General features: G+C 46.6%; 1 protein-coding gene across 3 annotated transcripts in view; it reads left to right on the plus strand.

Moving 5' to 3' along the window:
* The window catches only part of ACACB (acetyl-CoA carboxylase beta), a 251,264-nt gene that overhangs the window by 69,705 nt on the left and 166,699 nt on the right, over positions 1 to 14,860 (plus strand). Inside the window, exon 1 of one of the 3 annotated variants that reach the window (XM_075830512.1) lies at positions 671 to 781. The exons of the other annotated variants lie outside the window; for them this stretch is intronic. Within the exon in view, the coding sequence (XP_075686627.1) occupies positions 738 to 781 (44 nt within the window). The 5' untranslated portion in view covers positions 671 to 737. Of the gene's footprint in view, positions 1 to 670; positions 782 to 14,860 lie in introns of those variants that run through there. 3 annotated transcript variants of the gene reach the window in all.

Below are 14,860 nucleotides of genomic sequence, written 5' to 3' on the forward strand. Positions count from 1 at the left end.
CACAGATACCTGCCCTCAGTCGGCGTCCGTCATGCTTGTCCGTGACACGAAGAGGGGAGAACAAGTCCATAAAAAATGGTCTAAATTAGCATTTTGGTTCATCTAGGACCTGTAGCGTTTCTGTGTACACTACACTGCTCATTCTGATGTACCCACTTTATGGTACCACATATTTGGCCAGACTGAAAGAGAAATTTCGCATACAATACTGAATAGTGGCGAACTACATCTGCCATTGTTTGCTGCCACTTCCAGTCTCACTTCGTCATTGGCACTTTCCATAAAAAATGAGAATTGTTGCTAGAACTGGTGGGGGTTTTACTCCAGATAACAGGAATATTTGCATTCATGCCTCTCTCTCCATTTTGTACATCCAACTCGGTGTTATTACTACCATGCAGGCGGTCATTTCCACCAACCACCCTGCACATGGACTCGCTGTGGTCCCACATACTGGCTCGACACTTTCTCGATAACCAAATCTTTGGCGTCCCCACCTTAGCCATTTTCAGGGAGGTCTTCTCCCTGCTAGCGTCAGCAGTCCGCTCTGCCATGTAGGGCATTCCACGTTTCTTTGTGCTGTCTCACGCTTGACCACTGGAGGCCACTAGTGAGTAATGAGCGGTTCTGTAGAGGAAATAGGTGGTGAGGCGAGGGGCAGGCTGTCTGTGAAGTTGGTGGAGGGAGAGGAAGAGAAGGGGGGCAATGTTCTTGTAGGTAGAAAGACATGTTTCAGAATGGACAGTCAGGAGAGCAATCGCTGGTTTTCCTGTATAAAGAGGTCAGTGGTGACAAACGCTGTAGAAGCTTCTCATAGCCTCTTAGGACACGCACGGGTTATCCTGCACGCCATAGTCTTCACACTGCAAGGGCAATGACACTGGGCTGGCTGCAATATCTTCCGGGGCAGTAAATGAGTACACGGGCAGTGCTGGAAGCCACCGCGGCTTAGTGTGTGCATTGTGAACACGTGACCTGAAGAATGTCCGAACATGAGGACTACACAGGTCATATTTAAGAAACTGAGGGTATGAATTCTTATGTCCTTCCCCAAGGCCTGCAAACAGATTGCCACAATTGCTCCCGCTGTTAAAGAGCAGACTATAATGCCGGGGAATTGCTTAGAAAGCACTTCCCAAATCTTTACTTAATGCCTCATAGCTTGGCTTGAGTTATAAGAAATTCAGCACTGTGTATCTATCTATCATCTATCTCATATCTATCTATCTATCTAATCTATCTAATCTATCTATCTATCTATCTATCTAATCTATCTAATCTATCTATCTATCTTAGGGCTGGGCGATTTTGCCCAAAAATTAAATCTAGATTTTTTTCAACTCTATGGGCAATTTTCGATTTGAATCTCGATTTTCTTATTGCTGTTAAACCGAAAAAAATACCAAGAGATAATTTAATAAATTATTTCCTTTATATAAGTAACTTGTTATCATATATTACTATAATAATTCTATGTAACTTCATAACTTTTAACCAGTGCAAATACTTTATCAGAAATACTATTGGAAAAATGTTTATCTAATTGATTATAATTTCTGTTAACCTGTTCCCTGGCAGGGAACAGGTTAACAGAATCTATAGTAAATTTTGCACTGTGTGCACGAACGGCCCTCTGCCCATCACCCGCTCAGCGAGTCCCTGACATTGCAGAAGAGAGCAGTATAGATTGCAGCAGCGCCAGGCAGATAGCGCCGAGCGGGCACTCTGCGGAGAGATTACATTATAGTGTCTGAAGTGTGTGCAGGACCCTGTGCAGTACCGGCCCCACCATGGAGGGTTATGTGGCATTAAGACCGGATTTACACGATCGTGAAAGACTGTCCGTGTGTCAGCTGGATTTCCCAGCCCAAATAGGGTACGTGTGAACAGGACTCCTGGCATCATAGTCATTTAGGCTCTATTCACACGACAGGGTCCGAGTGTCCATATGGACCCAGTGACGTCAGACACTTCTGAAGCGGAATTCCCAATCCCTGGCCACAGCGTTGCCCGAAGCTGTGGCCGGGGATTCCGCCCCTACAGGGAGCAAAAAAATACCCTCCTCCTCCTCACATGCACTTCGCACTGTGAGAAGGAGAGCGAGCGAGCGACGGTAGACACGGCCGTCACTCTGGATACATTCCAGTGATGGCCGTGTATTACACGGCTCCATAGGCTTCTATGGGGGCCGGGAGAATGGCCAAAAATAGGGCATGTCCCACTTTTTGACGGCTGGGTTTCCTGGGCCGTCCAAAAATCGGTCGTGTGAATAGCCCCATTAGGAGTCTATTGCTCCTTCTGTTTTATGAACGGCCGTCACACGACAGTAAAAAAAAATAAAAAAATGGGTGTTAAAAACTATTTAAGCATATAGTGCCACAGTGCCCCCATATAGCAACATTGACACAGGCCCCATATAGTGCCACACACCCTTGCAGATAGCACCACCACCCCCTCTTTGTAGATTGCAGCACCACTTGTAGATCGCACTCCCACCCGAGGCTTGTCAGACGGGGCAGTGACGAGGTGGCGGAGCGTCACACACACACACACACACACACACACACACACACACACTTTTAACCCCATAAAAGTTTATTTATTATAAAAAAATGTGTTTCTGTGTATTTTTTTTACTTTTTATCAAATTTTTTTTACATTCATTTAACTTTTTTTTTTAATCCCATAAAGGGATTTATCATTTTGATTTTGTAACTGGATGTACTGGCATAGATCTATATGCCAGTACATTAGCCTGTGTACTGATTATACACAGGCAGTTGTTAGGGCATACCTCGGTATGCCCTAACAACAGGAAATATGTTCAGACAGCCCTGGGGTCCTTCAATGGACCCTGGGCTGTCTGGCCATATGAGTTGTGGGCTTTGATCGCGTCACAGTTATCTTCTGTGACGCGATCAATGTGCAGTCCCCCCTCTTTGAACGCCGCGATCAGCTTTCATCGCGGCGTTCAAAGGGTTAACGGCGGAACGAAGATGTTTCTTTCCTCTCCGCTGTCAGAGCGGGGCCGTGGCTGTGTATTACAGCCGTTGCCCCGCTCTCGATCGCACGCAGGGACGGCTGTCACACAGGACGAGTATGCTCGTCCTAATGCGCGAAGTGCTCGCCGCTCAGGACGAGCATACTCGTCCTGTGTCGGTAACCAGTTAATGACCATCTACATTTTTCAGTTTTTACCTCTGCATTTCTGCAGCCATAACTTTTTAATTTTTTCATTGACGTGGCTGTATGAGGCCTTGTTTTATGCGGGAGAATTTTTTATTTTTTTTCATAGTTTGGATGTAAAAAAACTTATTTTTACAGTGTGAATATAAGAAAAAGCGATTCTCTGCATAGTTTTCCTTGTTTCTTTTTTGTCCTGTTCACGTTTCACTCTAAATAAGCTGTTAAGTTAATTCTTCAGGTTATGACGGTCGTATAAATACCTAATATGTGTAGGTTTTTTGTTTTTATTTAGTGTAGGGGCAATAAAATATATTTTATGCAAAATAACTTAATGACTTTTTTTAATTTTAATTCATTTATTTTTTTGTTACTATTTTTTTAATCCCATTAAGGGATAACTTTATTTATAACTTTATTTTTGACTTTTGTATTCAGCAGGCTGCTCTAAGATCAGGAGCTGTTAGTTATAGCTCCTGCTTAGAGGATGAGAGCGCTCATCAGCCTCTTCTACAGCGACGCCAAAAGACGTAGCTATAGACTAAGCACCTGCACCGCCTGCCGTCAAAAGACAGTGTGCGGTCGTTAAGGATTTAAAATCCACAGCAATTTATCTTGTTTCCATCCAAGAAATGTATCTGGCAAGTTTATAAGAAAAACGCACAAAAATTCGCAGCATACAATCTGCAGTTGTTTCCGTATTAAAATGTAAAATCCGAACATAAAAACACATAAGAAATGCAATATCAAGTGTGGAATTACCTGTGTTTATCTGCGGTTTGATGCAGATTTTCCTGCATCAGATTCCGCAATACACTCTTTATCTGAAGACATTATCAAGGATAGTTATTACATTATCATGTAGTTAAAGAGGCTCTGTCACCAGATTATAAATTCCCTATATTGTACATGATGTGATCGGCGCTGTAATGTAGATTACAGCAGTGTTTTTCATTTAGAAAAACGAAGGAGTTATGACCTATGTTAGCTTTATGCTAATGAGTTTCTTAATAGACAACCGGGCGTGTTTTATTTTTTACCAAGTGGGCGTTGTGGAGAGAAGTGTATGACTCTGACCAATCAGCGTCATACACTTCTCTCCATTCATTTACACTGCACTAGCGATATAGCTATATCGCTATGTGCAGCCACATACACAAACACTAACATTACTGCAGTGTCCTGATAATGAATATACATTACCTCCAGCCAGGACGTGATGTGTATTCAGAATCCTGACACTTCGCTAACACAATCCCGACACTACAGCACAGCAAGAGTAATCTCGCGAGATTACACTGTAAACTGTCATTTCAAACGAGATTACGCTTGCTATGCTGTGGTGTCGGGATTGTGTTAGCGAAGTGTCAGGATTCTGATTAAACATCATGTCCTGGCTTATAATGTGGTGACAGAGCCTCTTTAAATTGCAACTTTGTTGCTACATTAGCCAAATAATGACACGTTCCAAGCTACCTATTAGGAGTAGACACTTTTATGCGCCTTTTACACGGGCAAATTATCGGGCAAACGAGCGTTTCCGATATGAATGCTCATTCCCGATCAGTGCCATGTGTATACAGGGCAACGATCAGCCAAACACTCGTTCATTGGCTGATTGAATAGTTTATGCTGCATTAACCCCTTAGTAACCTACCTATTTTAGGCCCTAATGACCAAACAATTTTTTTTTTTTTCCGTTTTTCTATAGTCGCATTCAAAGGGTTATAATTTTTTTATTTTTCTGTTGACATAGCTATATGAGAACTTGTTTTTTGCGGGATTAGTTGTACTTTTTATTGGCACCATTTTGGGGTACATATCATTTTTTGATTAACTTTTTTATTAACTTTTTTTCGGGGGAATAGAAAGAAACCCTGAAATTCCGCCATTGTTCTATGCGTTTTAAATTGACTTACTTATTTTAAATTGATTTACTTATTTTTTTTAGTCCTACTATGGGACTTTACTATGCGATCTTTAGATTGCTGCTATAATGCTTTAGTATACTTCGTATAAAGCATTATTGCCTGTCAGTGTAAATCTGACAGACAATCTATTAGGACGTGCCTCTGCCACGTGATAATAGGCATATGCCCAGGGCAGACCTGGAGGCTTTTATCAGGCCCCCGGCTGCCATGACACCCCATCGGAGGCCCGCAATTGCATTTGCAGGCCGCCGATGGGTGTGAGAGGAAGCTCCCTCCCTCTGTAAACAAGTTAAATGCCTTAGAATGGCCTAGTCAAAGCCCTGACCTCAATCCAATTGTAAATCTGTGGCATGACTTGAAGATTGCTGTCCTCCAACGCAACGCATCTAACTTGTAGGAGTTGGAGCAGTTTTACCTTTTAAGAATGGGCAAAATTCCAGATGTGCTAAGCTAATAGAGACCTACCACACCACAAGAGACTTACAACTGTAATTGCAGCAAACGGTGGCTCCACAAAGTATTGACTTTCAGGGGGTGAATACGTATGCATATTTTTTGTCTTAATTATTATTTGTGCCACAATAAAAAAATATATATAATATTTTGCAGCTTCAAAGTGGTAGGCATATTGTATAAATCAAATAGTACAAAGTCCCCCATAATACATTTTAACTCAAGGTTGTAATGCAACAAAACAGGAAAAACACTAAGAGGGGTGAATATTTTAGTAAGACACTGTATAGTATTGGCACTAAGTCCTGTGAATTTGGTGCACGTCTGGTGGGTTTTGTAGATTCTGTTTTCCCATAGGGAAACACTAAAGGGGTTATCCGGGGACCAAAAATTGCTTTGCATTCATATTTTTATGTAAAAAGTAGTCACTTACTAATATACTTTAATTAAAAATTCGGTACTAAATGGTGCCGTTCAAACCCGTTGAACTGTTCCCGGAAGTCCTGGAGGTTTTCTTATATTGATGATGTGCTGACACGGCCCCACGTGACTGAGGGCTTGCTTCCTGTGCTCTTCGTGTCGGAGTGTTATCAATGGCATGCCCGCAAGGGGCTGTCACACTGCCTATTGCTGGAGTCCCCTGTCACGTAGGGTTCGTGGACCCACTGGGCCGTACCACCTTGGCGGTATGGCAGCTGGCCAACAAGGCGCAGGTCAGAGTCTATAGTTCTATAGGGTACCTGTGGCAGCTCGGACAGTAGCAAGGCAGGCTTGGCTGGGACTAGGCAGCAGGTAGACGTCAGGCGTGGAGTAGCAGAACAGGCGTAGAATACAGCACAGCACGGCTCCAGCACGGCACTAGATAGCACGAAATACAGGAACACACTAGGAGACCATCGCATAGACAAACTTAGGGTACAACAACAATGCTCAGGCATAGAAACAAGGGGCTGAACCCCTCTTATAGTTCAGGGACTCATGGGTTCATAGTTAATCCAGGTCCGGTGCGCGCGCTGCCCTTTTTAAGAGTGGGCACGAGCGTGCGCGTGCAACCTACGGGATCCGGCTGAGGTGAGTGGAAGCGAGCGCTGGCGTCTCCTGAGGAGGAGGCTGGGGCCACCGCTCGCTGATTCGTGGCTGTCGGGGAGATTGGAGCTGACGGCCCGCAGCCACAGACATGACAGTATCCCCCCTCTTACTCCCCCTCTGCTTGGGACTAGAGCGAGAGAGAAACTTCTTCAGAAGAGTAGGAGCATTGAGGTTCTCCTCTGGCTCCCAGGACCTCTCTTCAGGACCAAACCCCCTCCAATCCACCAAATTAAAAGTCTTTCCTCTCACTTTCTTGGTGTCCAAGATCTCCTTAACCTCAAAGGTGTCTGAAGGTCCGCTGGAGGCAACCGCAGGGCTAGTAGTCTTGGTATAGCGGTTCAGAACCACCGGCTTCAGGAGGGAGACATGGAAGGAGTTGGGGATCTTGAGGGTAGGAGGCAGCCGAAGCTTGTAGGCGACAGGGGTGATCTGCTGTAGGATCTGGAAGGGTCCGAGGAACCTGGGAGCAAACTTGCATGATGGCACCCTTAGTCGGATATTCCTAGTAGACCGCCAAACCCTCGTGCCAGGGAGAAATTGGGGAGGTTCTCTTCTCCTTGGGTTCACCTTCCGTTTCATGCTGCCAAATCTGCAGGAAGTCTCTAAAAGCGGAGTCAGCCGCTGGTACCTCGGAAGTATCGGGCACCGGGAGAGGAATTCGTGGGTTCTGGCCGTAGACAATGAAGAACGGCGTATTCCTTGTGGACTCGCTGGTGTGATTATTATATGAGAGCTCAGCCCACGGAAGCAGCTGCACCCAGTCATCATGCTGCTTGGAGATGAAGTGGCCTAGGTAGTTCGCCAAGATCTGACTGATCCTCTCGACCTGACCATTGGACTGAGGATGATAGGCTAAGGAAAAATCCAACTTCACACCGAGGAGTCCGCATAGGGCTCTCGAGAACTTTGATGTGAACTGAACCCCCTGATCAGACACAATATGCTGCGGCAAGCCGTGCAGGCGGAAGATGTGTTGGATGAACAGCTTGGCCAGCTGAGGAGCAGAAGGACGACCGGTCAGTGGAACGAAGTGGGCCATCTTAGAAAATCGATCCACCACCACCCAGACAGTACTGCATCTGGCAGAGAGAGGCAGGTCCGTAATAAAGTCCATAGCTATATGCTGCCAGTGAACATTGGGCACAGGCAATGGCTGGAGCTGAACAAGAAGAAACAAAGTCCATAATTTCCTTGGGCAGCGTGGGCCACCAGAAATGACAAGCAATCAGATCCCGGGTCTTACGGACCCCCGCGTGACCTGCCAGTCTAGAGGAGTGCCCCCAGGGGAGGATTCTTCCACGATCAGCAAGGCGCACAAAAGTCCTCCCTGGAGGAATGTCCCCAATTTGCAGGGGATTGACCGAGACAATGCAAGACGGATCAATAATGTTCTGTGGAATCTCCATGGTGTCTTCAGTCTCGAACAGACCTGGACAAGGCTGCGATTCTTACATTCTTGTTGGCCGGGCGATCAGCCGTTGGGCCGTCTGGAGATAGGTGAGATTCTTGTGGTCCGTAAAAATCAGGATTGGATGAGCTGTGCCCTCTAGTAGATGTATCCACACCTCCAGGGCCAATTTGATGGCCAGTAACTCCCGATCCCCAATCGAGTAGTTGCGTTCTGCGGAAGAGAAGAGCTTAGAGAAATATCCACATACCATTGACTTGCCCTTGGAACCTCTCTGGAACAGGAGTGCACCAGCACCGACAGAGGATGCGTCCACCTCCAACGAGAACTGTTGAGAAACATCTGGATGATGGAGGATAGAGGCTGACGTGAAGGCATTCTTCAGGCTATTGAATGCGGACTCTGCCTCAGGAGTCCACACCTTGGCGTTCATGCCCTTCTTGGTGAGGTTAGAGATCGGAGAAGTCAGTGAGGAGAAGTTTGGAATAAACTATCTGTAAAAATTGGCGAATCCCAGAAAGTGCTGTATGGCCCTCAAGCCTTGAGGGCGTGGCCAATCTAGGATGGACTTTACCGTTTCAGGATCCATCATGAGACGTCGATTCGAGACAATGTAGGGCATCTCTGTCAAACACGCACTTCTCCAACTTGGCGTACAGACGATTCTGCCTTCGCTGTAGCAAAACTTGACGGACATGTCTCTGATGCGTCATAGGATCTGGAGAAAAAAAATCAAGATTGACCACAACACAAACATAGAGGAGGTAGCGGAAAATGTCATTAACGAACTCCTGGAAGACCGTGGGAGCATTACACAAACCGAAGGGCATTACAAGATGTTCATAGTGTCCATAACGGGTGTTAAATGCAGTCTTCCATTCGTCACCCTGGCGAATCCGGACTAGGTTGTAAGCCCCCCGCAGGTCTAGTTTGGAAAAAATCTTGGCACCACGTATACGATCAAACAGTTCTGAGATCAGTGGCAATGGATATTTATTTTTCACCGTGATCTGGTTGAGACCTCGGTAGTCAATACAATGACGAAGAGAACCATCCTTCTTTTTGACGAAGAAGAACAAGGCTCCTGCCGGGGAGAAAGACTTCCGTATGAAGCCCCTCTCCAAGTTCTCTTTCACATAGGCGGACATGGACAGAGTCTCTGGCAAGGACAGAGGATATACTCTACCACGGGGAAGGGATGCACCGGTGAGGAGGCAATGTCTCCGCCTCCCTCTTGCTGAAGACGTCCGAAAATGCAGCATAATGACTCGGCAATCCTGCCAATGACCGAGGCAGCCAAGGCTGAGGCGAACGAATCTGCACCAGGCATCGGTATTGACACTCAGGTCCCAACTGGAGTACCTCTAAATTTCCAGTCCAGGACCGTGGCATGTATACGGAACCAAGGCAGTCCCAGCAACACAGGGTTAACCGCTTTAGATAGGACATAGAACTTGGAGCCTCAGCGGCTTGGTCACAGCTATAACTGGGTCTGGCAGAGGTAGTCCATTTACAGATGCAACCGTCAACGGCCTCTCCAGGGGGGTGGTGGGTAATTGAAGGAGATCCACCAGATCTCTACGGATGAAATTAGCAGCGGATCCAAAGTCCAGATACGCAGAGACCTGATGCGTTCTCTCGCCGGATGCTATGGTCACTGGTATGGACAATTTAGACGAGAGTCCTTTCTTACCCAAGGTTGTCTCTCCTAGCAACCCTAGTTTTTTGGATTATTTTTTTTTTAAATTCTTTTATTTTCCGTTTTCATAAGAGCATTGTGTTAAGGTGTAAAGCAGAGCTGCACCAAGATCGGCTCGCAGGCCAACATCTGGGAATACATAGGCACCATAATCACAGAGAAAAATATCACAAAACGCTGAAAACATTGAGACTAGCGAAGCTCTGGTATGCACCCTGAACCCGCAGCCATGCATATATTCCCATAAGGAAGAGCAGTAAAGCGTTGCAGAGCAACGAAAGAGGGAAGAAGGCAGAAAAAAGAGAGAAGGGAGAAAGAACTGACCTCACCCATGGGACCCACTGGGTAAGCTCAAGAAGCCATGATGGTCTTGTATTCCTCTGAGGATTGAAAGCGAATCCATTCACGCCACGTTTTGAGGAAGGCGGCATGGGATCCTTTCATTGATGCCGTGAGGTCCTCCATTCTCATGATCTCCTGAATTTTACCAAACCACATGCCCACAGTCGGGGGACAGGATTGTCTCCACAACGCGGGAACGCATGCCCGGGCTGCGTTCACTAGATGGCGCACCACTGACCGTCGGTAAGCAGATAAAGGCACCTCACACAGATGGAGCAGGAAGAGGCCCGGTGAGCTCGGGAGGGGGAAATCCGTAAATTTGAAGGAAATGCGCCATACCTCAGACCAAAAGTCCGTCAGCATGGGGCAGTCCCAAAAAATGCGTAAGAGAGTACCCACATGGTCGCCACATCTCCAACACAACAGCGAAACCGCCGGTAACATCACATGCAATCTGCAAGGCACCCTATACCAACGAGACAAAATCTTATACCCTGCTTCTTGAAATCTGCTAGCCAGAGATGATTTGTGTGTCATGTGGAACAGGCGATCCTTATTCTCCGAGGTAAATGTTAGACCTAAGTCCCGCTCCCAACTAAGCAAGTATGAAGGTGTGGACAGTGTGGAGGGAGAGATCAGGAGGGCATAGAGTCTAGACAGTGTGTGTCGAATTGTACCCGTGCCCGTGCATAAGAGTTCAAAAGGGGAGTTATTTCGCGAGTACGCCGCTGGGTCAGCTAAGGACGCGAGGAAGTGTCTCAATTGGGTAACCTGTCAAAAAGAGAAAGAGACCGGCTCCGACATGGACTCCAGCTGAGTGCTAGTCATCCACACCTCATCCTGTAAAAAATGGGCCGCACGTCCTTTACCTGCCTTCAACCAGTGCTGGAAGGGACCTCCTTCCCGCCCCGGTGGAAATGGGGGATTGCCCAAAACTGGGAACATCGGGGAGGGAGAGGGAGAGATCTCTTTCCGAGGAAAGATCCGTGCCGCAATCGCCAGAGTGGGCCCAATCGTCGGATGCGTCCTTGCCGCCAGAGGGACATGATTGCCCAACCATGGTAAGGCCTGCAGAGGAACTTCCATAAAGACCTATTCCATGGACACCCATTCTTTACTCTCAGTATGTCTGAACCAATCCAAAATTCGTGTCAAGTGGGAGGCCTGATGATAGGACACAAAATCCAGAAGGCCAACACCGCCCTCACACTTTTGCACGAAAGAGCATAGATCGGGCAATACGCGCAGGTTTCCCCGCCCATATGAACTTATGGAGCATGGACAACAGATACTGAAAGAAGGGACGTGGGATATGTATCGGCAGCGCCTGAAAAACGTACAGGATCCGTGGTAAAATGTTGTTCATTTTAAATATAGCACACCTACCAAACCAGGTAAAGGTACCCGACGGGTTTTTGGATTTTTGAGGACACAGACGCACAAGATGGCCACCGAGGCCACAATATAGACAGAGTCCCGAAGTGTGTCTGCGTTGTCTCTCCTGGGTGGATAGCTTACATTGGTCCATCATCACAGACTCCTTCGGGGGATCGACATCTGAGGCCAATGGGTTGCTGCAAAGTAGGGATCAGACTAGGAAGATCTCCCTCCCAACAAACCTCTTGGAGGCATTCTCGAATCTGCATATCAATCCGGGCGGACAGAAGGATGAGGTCATCCAGGGTAGACGGCAGAGTGCTGAAGTGGATGGCGTACTCGCTCACAGAGGTGTCTCCTTGGCATAGGTTAATTAAAGAAGCCGCTGCAAATGAAACCCGTTCAGGCTCCTCAAATACCATGCGAAAAGTCCGGAGGAAGCCCTGGAAGTCACGGGTCTCTGGTCCTTGTCTCTCCCAGATAGGGTTCGCCCATGCAAGGGCCTTGCCAGTGAGGAGAGAGATGATGAAAGCTACCCTTGCACCATCAGACAAAAATGTCCTAGCAAACAGACTGAAGTGGATCTGGCACTGGTTCAAAAAGCCACGACAGGTCCCTGCGTCTCCATCATAGCGGTCAGTAGGTGGCAAAAAAAAAAACGTGGGTCAACACTGCCAGGAGGTGTAGTAGGAGGAACGGCAGCTTGTGCCTCCTGCCGACATGCGAGAATATTCAACGCCTGGAGGAGTTGGTCCTGTCGAAACCGTAGGTCTAGGGTATTCGTTCTCATCTCTTGTGACGTCGTCATGGTCTTGAATCGACCAGCGGAGTCCATGGCCTGAGCGTAGTGTCACGTAGGGTTCGTGGACCCACTGGGCCGTACCACCTTGGCGGTATGGCAGCTGGCCAACAGGGCGCAGGTCAGAGTCTATAGTTCAATAGGGTACCTGTGGCAACTTGGACAGTAGCAAGCCAGGCTTGGCTGGAACTAGGCAGCAGGTAGAAGACAGGGGTTCAGACGTCTCTTCTTACATCATGTCCACCGGTATGTTTTCTATCTTTTGTCCTGTTTAGCAGTTGCTGTTTGACCGTTCTTATTATTCTTGATCATCCATTGACTTCAAATCGATCTGAGTTATGGGATTGCTGCACATTTGCGATTCGTACTTACCCTTTGTGTGTTACATAGTGTTCGCTATCATTACCAGTGCTGTATTTCCTTACGACTATATTTCTTTTGCCTTTGGACATACTTGGCCCTATTTGGCCCTGATTGTTTATTACTCTTGATCATCCATTGACTTTAAATCTATCTGAGATTTGGTACTGCTGTACCACTACGATCCGTATTTACCTCATTGCTCTTATATAGACTTCGTTCCCATCATCAGTACTACATTTTATTATGACTGTATTTTTGTCGTCTTTGGACATACTTGGCCATAATCAGCCCTGATCGCAATTGAATATTATTTCTCGATCTTATTATATGCATGTTTCACTTCTGCTGTTATAAACTAACATGTACATGGTGACACTATACACATACCCGGTTTTTTACTGACTTTGACGTCTTATTGTTGTGTGACTCATCCCCTGTTCTATTTTTTAATTGTCTCATGTCTGTTATTTAATAAAAATTTGTACATTTTTTCAAATACTGTGTGCTGAAGTCGATCATATTTTCTTGGTTTATTCTCATGTTAATTGTTGATCGATGCACCAAGCATATCTTGGTTTTCACTCAGGATTCAATATAGTGCATACAATATAGCCAGCAACGATGCTTTACAGTTTATTAGCTCTTTGAGCACTATTTTGTATTGAATTCTGTCTGTTGGTATTCTATTGGTTTGTGTGTAGAAGACAGGCGTAGAATACAGCACAGCACGACTCCAGCACAGCACGGCACTAGATAGCATGGAATACAGGAACACACTAGGAGACCATCGCATAGACAAACTTAGGGTACGACAACAGCGCTCAGGCATAGAAGCAAGGGGCTGAACCCCTCTTATAGTTCAGGGACTCATGGGTTCATAGTTCATCAAAGTCCCGTGCGCGCATTGCCCCTGCACCCTACGGGATCCGGCTGAGGTGAGTGGAAGTGAGCGCTGGCGTCTCCTGAGGAGGAGGCTGGGGCCTGCGCTCACCGACTCGTGGTTGCGGCTGTCAGGGAGAGATTTGAGCTGACGGCCCGCAGCCACAGACATGACATCCCCGAGCAGAGCATCAGCTAGCACTTTGCTCGGGACTCCAGAACTGCTCCCGACATTTGGTCAGTGACTTCAGGGGTTTCCTATAGCTTGAGTTAAGGAGCAGAGCATCAACTGATGCTCTGCCCGGGGACTCCAGTATTGCTGCCGACGTCACTATCCATATACGGATAGTGGCGTTGGCAGCAGTGCTGGAGTCCCCGGGCAGAGCATCAGCCGGAACTCCAGATACAGGAAACCCCTGAAGTCACTGACCAAATGTTGGGAGCAATGCTGGAGTTCCGAGCAAAGCGCTAGCTGATGCTCTGCTCGGGGACTCCAGCAATAGGCAGTGTGACAGCCCCTTGCGGTCATACCATTGATAGCAAGCTTTCAGTCACATGGGGCCGTGTCGGCGCGTCATCAATATTAGAAAAGCTCCAGGACTTCTGGGAACAGTTCACCGGGTTTGAATGGCACCATTTAGTACCGAATTTTTAATTAAAGTATATTAGTAAGTGACTTCTTTTTACATAAAATTGGTTTGCATTCATATTTTTTCGTCCCCGGATAACCCCTTTAAGGGCTCGTCCACAGGCACCTGAATTGCGGACGGAAAAAAAACGCAGCGGATTACAGTAGCAGCATATTGGATGAGATTGAACAAATCTCATCCACGCCCTTCGGTGCGTAATTTTCGGACCGCAGCATATCTATTTCTGCTGCAGAATGTGAACAGAATTGCTGCATTTTTCATTGGTGATCTCACCATTTCCCAGCATTGTGAAAAATGCAGGAAATTATGCGTATTTGCCGCAGCAGAAAGTCTGCAACTTTCAACGGAATTGCTGCAGAAATTTTATGCAGCAATTCCGTTGTGTGTGGACAAGCCCTAAGATTGCAGTATTTGCACAATATTTGTTGCAGATTTTGCCGCTGCTATTTCTATACAGTAGCTGAATTTTTCAGCTACATGTGAACAAAGCCTATGAGATGGAAACTGTTGAATAAGGCAATGGCATTGTCATGTGTTGCACGTTATGCTGATCACTGCCAGGGGAATGTATGATGATATATTTTCCAAAGCGGCTGTTGCTTAGGTATGCCAGCACCATAACGTGACCACAGTAATTACATATGCTGTTTTACACTATGGAAATATAAACATGTATGTATATGTGTT

The sequence above is a fragment of the Rhinoderma darwinii genome, chromosome 1 (genome assembly GCF_050947455.1).
Source record: "Rhinoderma darwinii isolate aRhiDar2 chromosome 1, aRhiDar2.hap1, whole genome shotgun sequence".
NCBI classification, from domain to species: Eukaryota; Metazoa; Chordata; class Amphibia; order Anura; family Rhinodermatidae; genus Rhinoderma; species Rhinoderma darwinii.